Source organism: Trichomycterus rosablanca, chromosome 8 (genome assembly GCF_030014385.1).
Source record: "Trichomycterus rosablanca isolate fTriRos1 chromosome 8, fTriRos1.hap1, whole genome shotgun sequence".
Lineage (NCBI taxonomy): Eukaryota > Metazoa > Chordata > Actinopteri > Siluriformes > Trichomycteridae > Trichomycterus > Trichomycterus rosablanca.
The window spans coordinates 4,958,065-4,974,534 of NC_085995.1; the positions used below are offsets into that span (position 1 = coordinate 4,958,065).

A 16,470-nucleotide genomic window follows, 5' to 3' on the forward strand; every position below is an offset into this window, starting at 1 on the left:
AACAGTACAACACATCTACTTTATTATGTATTTATTTATTGTTAGTATAACCTTTTTAGTGCTGCGAATGGTCCACCAACAAAATAACATTTGGTAAGAAGGGTCCTATTGGGGTCACTTTTGATTAATGAATGGGGTACAGAGGTGACAAAGCGAGCAGTATGGAGTTCATCTGTGAGATAGGTGTAGCAGAGTAAATATTCAATGAATTGGGTGTGCCAGGTGTACCTCATAAAGTGCTCGGTGAGTGAATTTATTTATTATTTATTAAGTGTTCATGTCTTCAGTGTTAGTTCTTTATTTATTAGCTTTATTGAAAGCAGCTTGTGTTCTGTACAGACACATCACATCAGTTCATTATTAGAAATACTCTCCTACAATAAAGCATGCAGACGTTGTGTACAGTGGATGAACCAATCAGACGCGAGGTGGGTGGAACCAAAGCGCCTTTTATAGAAAGTGGGCAAAATGTAACCCCCAATACTTCATTGTACGGTACAGTGAGAAGGTGTAGAGCAGCAGACACAGAGAAGCAAACGCTGAGAGGTTCAACACTACAGTAAATAAGGAGCAGCAGATACTCAGGAGAAACTCATCATGCTCAGATAACGCTCTGCAGTCCTCTTTAGACCACCAGCATGACTCTGGAGAGTTTGGAGGAGAAGTTCTCCTGCATTAAACCCGAGTGCTCTCAGCTCCACTCGCCATGTGAAGGTCAGAAGAGCTGCAGCAAGTTCTTCCTCATCTTCTTCATCGTGTCTCTGTCCCTGCACCTTTTCACCATCTCCTGCTTCCTCCATCTGCGAGCTGAGGTCAAGCTCCTCCAGATCATCCCCACACGAACACAACCACCGGTCAGTGTCAGTTCAGAGGAACAGAAGAGAAGAGAACATCCACAGCATCTCATCTTAACGTCTGAGGTCAGTGGGATTCGATTTTAACATGTTAACCGTGTAACACTGACATTGCTTAAGACTTAATCAATGTCTTAACCAGGTTTCATCTTCTGTTCTTAGTTCTGGTATAAAGGATGTTCTTCTGTTGGGTTCTTCAAGTGTTTCTTACACTGACATTTAATATGTATTTATCATTATCAGTGTATCTGAAATCCAATGTCAGGTTGTTCAAAACTGTTTTGGCACGTTGTTTTTAAATTGAATCTACTTGTTCCAATATTGTTTTTTCTTTTGTGAAGGTGTTCCTTTGGCAGGTTGTTCTTCTGTTATCACGTTGTTCTTCTGTAAGGATGTTCTTTTAAAATCTAACATCTGTCCAGTTGTTCTTTCAGATTCTCCTCTAGTCAGGTTGCTTTAAAATCCAATCACAGTTTCTAAACATATGTGTTGGACTCTTAGTGACCACCTCAGGTTCTTCTTACTGGTTATTGTTTGGTTAGGTTCTTATCTAGATTTTTTTTGTTCTTTCCACTTAATTCCTGTCATAGCTTCGACTTGTACCATAACAACCTCTTAAACATGACCGTTATCAGTAGTTTGCAGTGCTGAACTACATTTGATTATGCAAATAGGCTTAGTAGTTGTCCGACTAGTTTTCAAGTTGGTGGCACAGTAGTGCAGTGAGTAGCACTGCAACCTAACCGCAAGAAGTGTGTGGGTTCAATTCCCTGACCGTCCAGTCGGCCAGGGTCCTTTCTGTGTGGAGTTTGCATGCTCTTCCATGTGGGTGCTCCAGTTTGCTTCCACAAGTCCATAGACATTCAGTCAGGCCAGTTGGAGCTACTCCAGCAGTGAGTGTGTGCCCTGTGATTGACTGGCAACCTGTCCGGGGTGTTTCCTGCCTTTTGCCCAATTAATCAGACCCACCGCAGCCCTATCAAGTGTTTATAAATTCACAATAAGCTCTCCACTGGCACTCTGACCTGCCCCTGACCTGATCTTGATATGTGAAGGATGGTACAGTAATTCTGGTTATGGAAATATAAAACCTATTATGTTTATAACAGAGATTTGGTTATGGAAGTGAAAAGCTTTGCAAGGGTTCAATACAAAGGTGATGCTGTATCAGTATCATGACAGGAGTAGTTTACTTCCATTTACACACAAGAGCATAAGTAAAGTCCAGGTTTGGCACTGAGGTTGGACAATAAGAAGTGTCTCATGGTCAGTATTTCAGTTTACTCATGCTAAAACCAACAAAACACTTAATTATTTTTCCTACACCAGTAGGAACCAGCAGTTGTACAGCTGGTAGTATGAAGTTACACTCCTAGGATTCACCAGTCCTGATTCCTCTATCAGACTGGTGAGTAGTGAAGCATTATTCCGCTGCTTCAAAATCCAACTGTGATTTGCTTTACATCACTTTATCAGGCGGGGTATTCTTAGTCTACTCTGCGCTGCATAGCCATGAAAAACTTATCTACGCAACTTCCAATTTGTGCTGATGTAGGTTCTAGATGCAGTTTGGAACTTTGTAGTAAGTAATGTTATGGAGGACAGGTGATATTTACACTGTGCTACATGCTGCAGCGCTCTGTGTCTTTTTCTGTAAGCTTGTGTGGTTCTACAGCTAGGCTGTTGTTTTTACTTACACATTTCCTTAGTACAATAACAGAAGGTAAACAGAGCAGATCTAGCAGGAACGCTTTGATTAGCTGACTTTAGTATGACCCATACCACTGCCTGTGTTGGTCTATAGAGATTACATGGTTATACAATTGATTTGATGCACCAGCGAGTGAGTAATGAATTAAACAGAATCTTCTGCAAAATAAAATAGAAAAAAACACTATAAAACTAAAGGCTCTATGATCTTTGGTCTTGAACTATTGGCCATATTTAATGACATGTTTTTAAATTAAATTTTATATGCAAATTGTTCTGCTTTTAATAAATAACACTTTTAGCAAAACATAATTTTACACGCCTATAAAATCAGCTATGCTTGTAATTCTGTAATTTCAAAAGAAAATCCGAGGTTCTGAGTGAAAGTGGAGAATGATGAAGCACATCTGAATAATCGAGGAGAAAGCTTATCCTGGCTGCAGCTTCAAAGTGGATGCTAGTGTGTTCCAGCTGTTTCTGTTTTATACAAAATTGGGAATATTTAAATGTATAATGAATGGAAGTGCGTGCCATGTGGAGGGCTGAGAGAACCGATCATCCATGAGGTAGCAGGTGGATGAAAATTATCTAAATTACTAGCAGGTGCAGCAGCTGGTGAAACTTCATTGAGGTTTGGATGAATATCAGGAATCTGGATGTGATTCTTGTAGACCTTATCAGGAGCCATCAAGCAGCTAGCAGTGTCGGACTTTGATCGTTTGAGATGGAATGAATCATTAAGACTCACAGTTCACGCCATAGCAATGGCACGAACAATCCCCCCTGCACTTCCCTCCTCAGAACCTTGGCCCCAAAAATCACTGTAGGGTGGTGGTAGGTGCAGCTGATGATCAGCATTTGATGAAGTGCACGTGCCGGCTGATTTATAGGGAAATTCTATCTGCAGGTGCTGAAGATTAAAGATGGAGTAAATGAATACTGATGCATAAATGTAGATCGTGTACAGTTTTTTAAGTGGGTGCAAACCAGTACACTAAACTCTGTGCCAAGCTTGAAGTAGGACAAAGTGTCTTACATTCCAGTCGCGTTATTTCTTCATTTCTTTCTCATGACGGTTTGTACAGGTGGTCGAACTGCTTAAATCTGATGAACATCAGCTTATACATGAATAATAAATGTGTATGATTATAATTAAGACCACCTTTGTGAACTCCAATATTCATGTATAGCTAAGAAAGCTGAATTTAAATCAGGACTCTAACTGGTTTGTGTTATTAATGTTTAATTGAAGTTGATCTGCATGTAGAATAATAATAATTGTATAAAAGTATGATTTTAGAAGCTGCAAATTCACTTCAGTTGAAAAATAAACAAAATTTAAAAGCAGATTAATAGTGTTTGAGTGATTTACATCCAGCAAAAATAATTAAAACTATAATTAAGTATAATTATCACATTTTGTATCTCTAATAGTAAGTAACTGAAGCAAATTAGGCTATTAACCAATTACATTTTGCTTTTCATTATACAAATTATGATACAACGTTAGTGTTCTATGTCTTACACAGTCATAAGAACAGCTGAGAGATACACAGATCAACCAACATTAAAACCTCCTTGTTTCTACACACACTGTCCATTTTATCAGCTCCACTTACCTTATAGGAGCACTTTGTAGTTTTACAATTACTGACTGTAGTCCATCTATTTCTTTACATACCTTTTTAGCCTGCTTTCACCCTGTTCTTCAATGGTCAGGACCACTACAGGGCAGGTATTATTTAGGTGATGGATCATTCTCAGCACTGCAGTGACAATGACATGGTGGTGGTGTGTTAGTGTGTGTTGTGCTGGTATGAGTGAATCAGACACAGCAGTCCACTCTATTAGACACTCCTACCTAGTTGGTCCACCTTATAGATGTAAAGTCAGAGACAATCGCTCATCTATTGCTGCTGTTTGAGTCGGTCATCTTCTAGACCTTCATCAGTGGTCACAGGACGCTGCGCATGGGGCGCTGTTGGCTGGATATTTTTGGTTGATGGACTATTCTCAGTCCAGCAGTGACAGTGAGGTGTTTAAAAACTCCATCAGCATTGCTGTGTCTGATCTACTCATACCAGCACAACACACACTAACACACAACCACCATGTCAGTGTCACTGCAGTGCTGAGAATGATCCACCACCCAAATAATACCTGCTCTGTGGTGGTCCTGTGGGGGTCCTGACCATTGAAGAACAGGGTGAAAGGGGGCTAACAAAGCATGCAGAGAAACAGATAGACTACAGTCAGTAATTGTAGAACTACAAAGTGCTTCTGTATGGTAAGTGGAGCTGATAAAATGGACTGTGAGTGTAGAAACAAGGAGGTGATCATAATGTTATGGCTGATTGGTGTATAAACCCAGTTGAAGAAAAATTGGGATAGTTAAAATATGCAAATAAAAACATAATGCAGTCATTTGTATTGATTCAGTTTTATTGATTTTTGTAAATGTATGCTAACTGTATGCCAAAAAATTTGGGACAATATAGGATTGGGGCAATATTAGATTATTAGTTCAGGGATCAGAAAACCCTGAAAAACAGGGTGAACAGTTAAATACAGACATTTAAAATACAGGTTAAATACAGTTAAAATACAGTTAAAATACAGAAATTAAATACAGGTCAAAATGCTTAGCAAAATATTTTCTATTGTCCCAGTTTGTTTGGAACTGGAGGTGTGTATCTTGCACAAAATTAAATCAATAATTAACAACGATTTCATAATTAATAACTGTAATGATGATGTAGACTGCATTTTTAATACAGATAAACTGGGAACAGTCTGACAACACAGTGGATTTGTTTTGTTTGCTGGGTTTGTTTAAGCGGTTGATTTATTTTCCCATGGGGGAAAATAACTTTTACAAAGGGGTGATATGGGTTTTGGATAACTTTGTGTTGTGTTACTTGACGTCTCTTATTGTGATATCTTGTTTTGTTTAACAATATGTGGCAAATATGCATAATGGTCTCAATCAGAAAAGGGGGTGATTACTTACATATTCAGGGCTTGATAGCTGTTTGGGTTTCTATTCCTAATGATTTAATGAAATTAGAAGTGTTTGTTAGAAGTCTTTGTTATTTAAATGTTTTGTTTTTATATTTTTAAATGGATGAGTTACAGAATTGATGGATGTGTAGAATATTGATTGCTGGTTGTATCTGAGTAAACAGGGATACATGAGCTCCATGTTTTCGACCGACTTCAGTCAGCAGAATAGTGTTACACAAGCTCCCTGTTGGTCTGACTCTTTTGAGGCCTCGGCTCACTTGGTTGGTGTTACATGAACTCCACATTCTTCTCAATGCTTTGAGGCCTCCACTCGTTATTACTGTTCATTACTCTCCTAAGAAAGCTCCTCATTAAATACCTCACATTCTTTCGAGTTTTTTTTGTTTCTGTTCCAAACCTGTGTAACAAATGTCACCATCCAGATGTGAAAGGGATGCGAGGTGAAAACCTGACCCAGCTGTGACCATTTAGTGTTGTTTCTGTTTAAGCCAGATGTGTGCATTAAACAATGGTGATTACAGATCCCGCAGTTTACATAGCTGTAGAAACAGGAGCACGTGGTCCTGAAAACGTTCTCCAGCTGCAGCTGCTCAGCTTTGAAAATTTAAAAGCGTTTTAATTAATTGTTGCTTTTTTTATGAGCTGCGTGCCTTAATCGCCTCCATTCTAACACCTGCTGGACTGAAGTGTCACCAGCTCTTAATCAAAACCCGAGGAACCGAGCATGACGCAGCTCATCATGGAGAATCTGGGGAGTTAAAAATTAATAGCACGTGTGCAGATCTGATATCAGATATTTGTAAATTATGTTCGATTACTCTGAGACGTTCTAATCAGCTTACTGAGACTTTGTAGTTCAAACACCTGAATCCATGCTGGGGAAACACCTGCCAACCAAATGATTTCTGACACAAAGAACATCTGGGAATCTTCAGCCAGTAGTGACTTTCATCTGATACTGCACACCAAAATCCTCACATGCTGTACTACAGAAAATAATGTTGTAAAATGTACAAGAGGCGAGAGGGGACGGAGTCTGGGATCGAGGAGCTGCTCGGCTTTGATTGAACATCTCAGAACAAAAGAAACGTCTGGAACTATTTTAGGCAAATACAAGCCGAAGTGTTTTTATACACATGGCATGCGCTGAGAACAAAATGAGGAGGAAAATGTAATTCAACCAAAATCATTTCTCCTCAACATCATTTTTAAGTGTCACAGAACAGAACTCACCAAAACATTGCACATGCTATCAAACCAGCGGGATCTTCTGTACAAATCGGTTGCAGATGCTGGAGTCTGATTGTGTAATAATGTACAATAACTCATGTCTGCGGGTTTGGGAAACAGAAAATGAGTGCTAGCTCCACCACAGAGAAATTCGTACTGGTTTCCAACAACAGAACCTGTAAGTTTTACTCGAACACGCTGGTAACCACAGGCTTCCTCTAAAAGAGGTCTTTCCATTAACGATGGAAGTCTGTTTCTCATGAGGTTCACGGTGAAACCGTTCCTATGCATGACTGTACCAGTAATATATATTTCTTTTTATTTAAGTGATGTTCTTCAGCTGATGAGCTGATGTGTATCTATGAAGCTTTATTAATGTGTACAGGAATGATCATGTCTGAAAAAGCTGAACTTTCGTGTAGATGTTTTATAGAGTCGGGTTGCACCGTCTAGACGTGTTGACCTATTTTTTCTTCCTGCTTTCACACCATTCACCCCCTGCTGAACCTGTTGGCCTTCTGCTTACCCCTTTTCTGTACCACTTAGTTTTACAGACAGTATTAAACACATTCTCCAAAGCTGTAATAACTGTCTGATACACAGTACTGATTAAAAACATTTTCTGGTATCTGTAAAGAACTAAAATCATTTAAATGGCTTTGTGTCTGTTTACGACATGCACAAGTATCGATGGATTTGATTTAACAATCTGTAAAATTTGATCAGTGTTGCACAAAACATGTATTATATCACGCTATCCTTCTAGGAAACATCTAAGGTACCATTAAAGGAACCTATGAGGCCGATAATCAAGTTTGTCATATTATTAGTGTCTAAATACTTTTCCTTTGGTTTATAAGGTTTATAATTTAGTGAGTGAAAAGTTCATGTGTCTTTTAAAACCATGCCAGTGGTAGCTCAGCAGTTAAGATACTTGAGTAGTAATCAGAAGGTTGCTAGTTCAAGCCACACCACCACCAAGATGCAACTGGACACCTGAGCAAGGTCCTTAACCCGCCATTGCTCAAATTGTATGCAGTCATAAGTTGCTTTGGATAACAGTGTCTGCTAAATGTTAAAGATTTTAGGGCAGTGGTAGCTCCGTGGTTAAGGTGCTGGACTACTGATCACTAGGCTGCCAGTTCAAGCCCCACCTCTGCAAAGTTCACCTCTTACAACTGTTGAGCCCCTGAGCAAGGCCCTTAACCCTCAATTGGTAGCCTTGTAACAGTCACCATTGTCTGCCAAATGGCAAAACCATAAATGTGTAAATGTGAGATAAATATTTGCACTAGAAGTAGATTAAAGAATAAAAACTGTATAGATGAAAGTCTCTCTGATTAATCTGTACAATCAAAAGTGTCCTCGGTTCACCTCAGGAATCAGTGACCAAGATTTCCCATCTGAAAAGATGATCTCTTTCACCATATGAGAACTTGATACTGTTTTATTTTTTACAGTTTGAATAGAACAGAAACCAGAAAACCCAACAATGAACCAAACTGTTGAATGAGAGACAAATTTCCACCTTTTATATTGTGGGGCTGAACTGCGAGCAGACACAACAGGCTCAGATTACAGTTTAAATTACTGTAGCAACAGTTTATACCATTAAATATCTTTTCTTTTATATAACATGTACTCTGGTACTTTGTAGAGACAGACTTTGTTCAGCATATAAACACAGGAGAACTGAATTCACTAAGTGAGGACATATTAACTAACTGTTAATATTAATATTATAAATAATGTTATAGAGATTTTATTCTTTTCATAGTTTCTGTGTATGCTGGAAATGTAACTAACAAAAGACAGAAGAAAGTAAAATTGCTTGCTACTGAAATCACTTGAATCAGGGTGCTAAAGACAGGTGTGGTGTGATCTTGCATATCATTATGCAACAAGATTATTTGCATTCACAGTTTACCACATTTAAAAAAGTAAATGTTTGATTATGCTTGTAAAAATAATGATAATTAAAAACAAATGGTATTAAAATTAGAGTGACCGCTATGTGATCTTTTCAGCTATAACAAAAGCCACGCTCCTGAGAAGGCTTCTCACAAGACTTTAAAGTATGTCTATGGTAATTTTTTTTCAGGCCAGATTTAAATATACATATTCTATATCCTTCGCTGTGTCTTTATATGTTTTTTTATATCAGCATTACTGAAATGGCATTTTAATATGCAGCAGTAGTGACCCGAGTGCCTCTTGTTCTATTTTTTAAGAAGCACCTCAGTGGTTACTCTTGGGAACACTTTAACATTTATATGTCGACCTTTGTAAGGAATTTCAGGAGCATTTACTTTTATGCTGATGGCACTCAGATCTATGTTCAGTTTAAACCTGGTATCCATCTTTTATCTAATTTGTCTCATGGTGTCCATCTTTGGTTCATTATATAAAAACATTTAGGAGTATTAACAGTATTAAAGAACGTTTTGCTGCTTTCTATTCAGCCTTCTTTAAGAACTTCAGCCTCTTTTACACACTTGGGCCTTTTAGCATCATGCTGTTTCCCATAAGACTAATCATTTCCTGACTTCTTGCATAATGTTTAAGCTCCAACCCCAGACTCTGGGTATTTGGTTTGCATGTGCTGTATATGATCATGGCATTAGTGTTTCTGAGTCTCCTGAACAGTACAGCGTTAGCTTTGTCGCTTAGAGGTTTTGGTGCTTCCTGCTGTACGAGAGTAATTATTTAGTTTGGATCTAAAGCCTTATTTTATTAAATAAACATTTGGGTACTATTCCTTCATTTGCTCTGTTCTCTTACACCTCCTTGCTTTTCATGTTGCAACATGTTCCAACCTATCAGCTGTTTCTTCTGCTGAAGCACTGACAGTCAGTATTAAATGATTAATGTTGCAGAATTGTACCGTCATTACTAAAACAACTCCAGAAGTGTATAAACAGCTGCCAAAATGGTGTAAAAACAAGAACTATTAAAACAAAAGAATAGAGTGGTTTGTTGGGTGGATGGAATAATGTTCTATACCGATCAAAACTAAAACCTTTTGGCAATAAGCAGATCCAGCACAGAACCATTATAACAACAGCCAGCCGTGGTGGTTGTAGTGTGATTATGTGGAGGTGCTTTGCTACAGAAGGACCTGCCATTACTAAAGGGAAAAAGTTTTTGGAAGAAAATGTTGGATCACCCTGTCCTTGAACAGTGTCTGGGGAACATCCAAATTACAAAAGCAAGTTTACATTTAAACTGGTGAAGAAACAGTGAAAGTTTTAGAGCTGCCTTAAAGTCCTGACTTGAACCTAATAGGGATGTTGTATTGAAACCCAAAACAAGCAGTTTGTGTTTGATAATCAGCAGTGTGTCAGATTTAAAATAGTAAAAGGAAGAGTAAAACTACAATCCCTGCATAATGATGTGAAAGATTAATATAATATTATGTAAAGTGTTTAGTTGCAGTCATCGCAGCTAAAGGTGCTGCAACCGACTGTTATAATAATAAATATTCTTTCACAGCACTGGATATATATTTAACAATATACATATAATGTGTTACATTGCATGTTATTGTAGACCATCAAGTTCTTTACTGTATACTTTTTCCATTAAAAAAAAAACTTAGTAGTATTAGTATTGAAAATGACACTTGAAGGAGGGGTAACAAAAAATGAGAAGAATTTCACAGTGGCTATCCTAAACACCAAATTATACAACAGTTAGTTCCGACCTTACAATCTGATTGGTTGAGAAGCGTTCTAACCGTGCTGATATTCGTGATAACAGCACGGCCTTTTCACACCACAACTGTATTACTCCGCTGACGCTGAGTAATATGACGGCTGATGATCTACGGCACTCGCCTTGATGATCTACGGCTGATGATCTACGGCACTCGCCTTCGGCTCGTGTCTGCGACCAAATCACAGCCGTGATGTTATTCGCGATAACACACTCCCTCTCGTGTTCTATTGCTTAAACATTCCTGCCTACACCAGGACCAATAGCAATAACATGAAATTATATTTATTTTCATTCACTCGGCAGACATCTATGTTCAAAGCATTTGACAAATGAAACTGGTTACAATGCAAGCAACTAAACGTTAAGGTTTATACTGAGGGTCCAACAGTAGCAGCTTGGTTATGGGGCATAAACTCTTGACTATCTTTTCTCTACTGTTATCAGATTAACAAACTAGTACTGTTGGTGGAAGCAGCATTATGGAATGGCATGGTAGTGTAATCAAATAAAAGTTGAGAAGGTTCCTGGTACTGAAAGGCATCACCATGATGTACTGTAGGTGGTTCCTTCTGAAACCATTAGTGATTATTGACAGTGGTAAAGTAATTTGGATTACAGTATTTACAAAATAAATAAACAATTTATCTGTAAGCACACAGATTATGACATTATATACTCAGTACATTTTATCTACATTTTCTGTATTGGTGTAGACCTACATTTAAAATTAATTTTACTGTTTTAGAAACTCAGTAATGTATTAATGAATCTCAGTATTTTAGTAACTACAGTAATGATTCTGGTTTGTTTTTACTTCACAGGAAGAAATTCAGATACAGAACCATTTTACACACAGAACAGAAGAAATCACAAGTAGTGTTTGGCGAACGAAAAGAGCAACAAAAGGTAAAAATAAAAAGTAGAAAACTGAAGCTGCAGTGTGTTGTGGTGAATATTTAATCGCTATTATTAGAAATAAAGTTTTAATCACACAATTATTAAATCAAATTTATGTTCTATATCTGAGGAACAGTATAGTGAATCTGGCTTTACAATAATAAAGTGGATTTTACCCAGTATATACCCAGTACTCCTATGTTATGGGTCCACGAATGCTCAGCAGTATACCCTTCTCTGTACAGTGTTTTATATACATAAATGCACGTTTGTGGTTTGATTGTTCATTCCGATCACATACCTTCAGACTTTATTAAATGTTATTAGATATCTGATATTCTTCCTTTCTCTTGCGTGACACCGGACATTTCAGCTTCGAGCACTGATTATGTTTAATGGAGCAAAAAATGCACCTTGTGGGAGTTTTACCATAAATCAGTAAAAAATTGTATTTTCTAAACAGTAATTATTTCCAGATCTGTGTCTACATGCAGAACGTCTAATCTCGACTCAGATCTCACAGTCACTATTTCAGCCATTTGCACTCATAACCTGGACCAGATTTTACATTCACTCTTTTATTATGATAAATTCAAGGAATACATCCGTCATTCAGCACAATGTTGAAGAACTGTGGGCTCATGTGGGAGAGGAACCGGAACCAAAATGTTTCTGATAAAATGACACGCACACAAATAAACACTAAACATTTAAAAAGAACATTTACCTTCTAGCGGCCAAGTGTGTAAACTAATTGTGGCAAAATACAACTCAAGCAGTTGGAGGTTAAGAGCCTGGCACTGTTGGGGCTTGAACCTGTTACCTTCAGAATAACAGTTCAATATCTTAACCTCTGAGCTACTATGAATACACACTAATATACTCTAACACACAAACTAAGACATGCTTACACACACACACACATTGAGGTCAGTTCACCAGCTGGGTTTGATTAGATGATTTTGGGAGGGTTGGTGTTTCTGTAGTTACAGTATTTGCAAACATTGTGAGAATGATATACTAACACTCAGTTGCTCATTAGATCTTGAGTGAATAATTAGCATTAGCATAAGCATTTATTAGTCAATGTAAAGCACAGTTTTCATCCTGCTTCTTGATTCATTTTTCATTCAGATAAATCTGAAGCCGATGACATCAGTCATGTGACTCACTGTACTGGAAAGGTTGACTGGCTGATCACAACATGACACTGAAACCATAAACTGCTTATTTAAATGCCAGACGAGGTTGTCCATTGTAGGGCCTTGGCCATCTCTTTTCCCTCAGACATAGCCAGTCATGTCTGTATGTACACTAGACACCCGACTGGTCAATAGCACCAGTGAGGATTTGATCCCTGGATCCCAGTGGTAGTGGGCTAGTGTAAATCACAGCTGCACCCTTAGATGTGACTGCTTTCACTTCTTAATATTTATTCTTTAGGAACGTTACTCAAAATGTAAACTATAAATAATTTCACACCTTTTTGTTTCAGAATCCAATGGAAATAGGAAAAAAGGTATGTTTATAAAAAGTATTCTTTCATTATTCAATGTGATTTGCAGTGATAAAACATTTCATGTAACTGTAACTGTAACACTAACCTTGACCTGGACCGCCCCACCTGGAGATCAAACCCAGGACCTTCTCGCTGTGAGGCGACAGTGCTACCCACCGAGCCACTGTGCCGCCCATCCCACAATGATCCCATCCTGATTCCATATTGACCTCATACTGATCCAATATTGATCTTATTTTGATGCAATACAGATCTGATTCTGATCCCATATCAGTCCAATACGTATACAATATTAATCCAAAATTGAAAGATAAGAATCAGTTTACTGATACTCACATTTAACATTGATGTGATGTCTGATATATTTTTGTTCTGGCAGGGAGGAAGAGACAGGGTGCCCCTGGTCCTCCTGGACCTCCTGGGCCCACAGGACCTCAGGGGCCACCTGGTATTCCAGGGATTCCTGGCATTCCTGGCAGCAACAGTTTAGGACAAGCAGGTCCACCAGGACCCCCTGGACCAAGGGGCCCACCAGGACCACAGGGGCCAGCAGGTAAACAATATAATTCATATGTTTTATTAGTGACAGGATGATTTATACAGTATGAACTGTATGTTTCTCTGTGTGAGCGTTTATATGTGTTTTTTTTTACAGGGACTGTTAATAAAAGCAGGACACGGGAGTTCCAGGTGGGATTTTAAACAAGAACTGGAGTTAGAATAATGAATAGTATTTTGTAAAATCATTTGCTAAACTAAATGTAAAATGTTTGTTGTTTCCAGCCTGCTGTGGTTCACCTGCAAGGCCAAGAAACCACAATAATAGTGAGAGAAGGTATAATATACAATACATAAACAAGTCTCAAGTTTCTTTCTTCCACAACTAGTATTGAGTTTGCTTGTTTTTTCCCTCTGAGATCTTCCAGAAGGTTTGCTGAAGAACTGGAAAATGGTGACTGTGCACCACAAGGTGTTTAAGATGCACTCTCGATCCGGAGAGCTAGAGGTGCTGATGGACGGGATCTACTTCATCTATAGTCAGGTAGAAGTGAGTACGCTTCTGCACATCTTTATCCCAGCATGCACTCCCCCAACATCTGATTTGTTATGCAAATTATGGAATGTATTCATCTTTATTTGGTTCAGTTACTCTGGTGGGTCACTGTCAGCACTCAGATTAATCTGGAACGTGTTTGATGAGGTTAAGTTCAGATTCTTTCACATCAGACTTACCAAACCTTTACTTTATGGAGTTGACTTTGTGCTGAAATAGGATGAAGTGTTCCCCAAAAAGATAAACAGCACACTAGAATGATCCACGGTGGCGACACCTAAATAAAATAATCCAGGCAGGGAAAAATGTGATGCTTTTTTCAGTTTTGTATTGTAGGTATAAAGTATCAAATTAAAATAGGTATCCACATATTTTTGGTTGTTTATTTTGAGTGAAAGTAGAATAGTTCTATATTCTCTAAATCTCTGGTTTACACTGGGGTTTTTTTATATGTTTTTTTATTTCAGTAAAAGAAATCTAAATATAAAAAATATGATTGATTAAGCCATATACACCGATCAGCCATAACATTAAAACCACCTCCTTGTTTCTACACTCACTGTCCATTTTATCAGCTCCACTTACCATATAGGAGCACTTTGTAGTTCTACAATTACTGACTGTAGTCCATGTATTTTTCTACATACTTTTTTAGCCTGCTTTCACCCTGTTCTTCAATAGTCAGGACCCCCACAGGACCACCACAGAGCAGGTATTATTTGGGTGGTGGATGATTCTCAGCACTGCAGTGACACTGACATGGTGGTGGTGTGTTAGTGTGTGTTGTGCTGGTATGAGTGGATCAGACACAGCAGCGCTGCTGGAGTTTTTAAATACCGTGTCCACTCACTGTTCACTCTATTAGACACTCTTACCTAGTTGGTCCGCCTTATAGATGTAAAGTCAGAGACGATCGCTCATCTGTTGCTGCTGTTTGAGTTGGTCATCTTCTAGACCTTCATCAGTGGTCACAGGACGCTGCCCACAAAGTGCTGTTGGCTGGATATTTTTGGTTGGTGGACTATTCTCAGTGACAGTGAGGTATTTAAAAACTCCAGCAGCGCTGCTGTGTCTTATCCACTCATACCAGCACAACACACATTAACACACCACCACCATGTCAGTGTCACTGCAGTGCTGAGAATGATCCACCACCTAAATAATACCTGCTCTCTGGTGGTCCTGTGGGGGTCCTGACCATTTAAGAACAGCATGAAAGGGGGTTAACAAAGCATGCAGAGAAACAGATGGACTACTGTCAGTAATTGTAGAACTACAAAGTGCTACTATTTGGTAAGTGGAGCTGATAAAAAGGACAGTGAGTGTAGAAACAAGGAGGTGGTTTTAATGTTATTGCTGATCGGTGTACATACTGTATAGGGTTTCAAGATTAGTCAGTCTTAATGTTTGATTTCTCTTTTTAGAAAATACAAAAGAGAATCCTTAAAATGCTACTTTTACTGTTTTCCTTTTTTTATTTTTTTTTATTTATGTATGTATTTATGTTTATTAGATCTACTACCTGAACTTTACGGATATTGCAAGTTACGAGGTGTTGGTGGACCGTAAACCCTTTCTGCGATGTACCTGCAGTATTGAGACTGGACAGCGAAAGTTTAACACCTGCTACACGGCCGGCGTTAGTGTCCTGCGAGCCCATCAGCGCATTTCCATCCGCATCGTTTACGAGGACTCGCTAATCAACATGACCGATCATGCTACATTTCTGGGCAGCGTGAGACTCGGAGACGCTCCATCAGCCGGTCATTCTTGAATACAGAGAGAGAGAGAGAAAGTTTTCACCCCCTGTATAGTCACTAAATATACATTTGCACTAAAAATAAATACTAAATATAGTATTATATAAATATAAGTGCTTCTGTTAGTATTTTAAAGTAAGTCATATCTGAATAGAAACTGACATTCTGCACATTATTAAGTATTTTCTAACATGGCGGGATGGTGGTGCAGTGGGTAGTGCTGTTGCCTCACAGCAAGAAGCGTCCTGGTGTAATTCCCCGGCCAGGGTTCTGTTTGTGTGGAGTTTGCATGTTCTCTCTGTGTCCATGTGGGTTTCCTCATTTGTTCCAGTTTCCTCCTACAAGTCTCCCCAGTATTCTGCAATCAGACTCATTGCAGCTACCTAAATTGCCCTGTGTGTGTGTCTGCCCTGTGATGGATTGGCGACCTGTTTGGGGTGCTTCCTACCATTCGCCCATTAAATCCGACCCACCATGACCTTGAGCTGAATTTTTTAACATCACATTCAACATTTATTTATTTAACTGTTAACGTAATAGTTTTATTTCATCCACGTTTTACCCACAAATTTTGTATTAACACATCCATAACAACAGTGTTAAAAATTAATATTCAAATATTTAAGCACTTCAAATATTTACTTTTCTTCCTTCATTGCTTCACACTGGGTTGTCAGGTTTTCTTAAGATTTGTGGCACTACTGA

General features: G+C 38.5%; 1 protein-coding gene across 2 annotated transcripts; it reads left to right on the top strand.

Annotated features, from left to right (window-relative positions):
- Positions 1 to 638: 638 nt before the first annotated feature.
- On the top strand, positions 639 to 15,819 carry LOC134318803 (ectodysplasin-A-like). 2 transcript variants are annotated; one of them, XM_062999737.1, is made up of 8 exons: positions 639 to 920; positions 11,357 to 11,441; positions 12,928 to 12,951; positions 13,331 to 13,504; positions 13,607 to 13,641; positions 13,735 to 13,786; positions 13,869 to 13,999; positions 15,519 to 15,819. In XM_062999737.1, exons 1-8 carry the CDS (start codon positions 639 to 641, stop codon positions 15,777 to 15,779), a joined length of 1,044 nt encoding a protein of 347 aa, XP_062855807.1. In that variant the 3' UTR covers positions 15,780 to 15,819. The 2 variants fall into 2 exon arrangements, with proteins under 2 accessions (XP_062855807.1, XP_062855808.1); XM_062999738.1 differs by having other exon boundaries at positions 13,869 to 13,993.
- The last annotated feature ends 651 nt before the right edge of the window (positions 15,820 to 16,470 follow it).

Bases quoted from the DNA above. Each gene is read 5' to 3' on its own strand.
- LOC134318803 (XM_062999737.1), top strand. From the start codon at position 639: ATGACTCTGGAGAGTTTGGAGGAGAAGTTCTCCTGCATTAAACCCGAG. The intron at 11,442-12,927 runs GTAAAAATAAAA...TTTTTGTTTCAG, and splicing joins AACGAAAAGAGCAACAAAAG to AATCCAATGGAAATAGGAAA. The intron at 12,952-13,330 runs GTATGTTTATAA...TTGTTCTGGCAG, and splicing joins CAATGGAAATAGGAAAAAAG to GGAGGAAGAGACAGGGTGCC.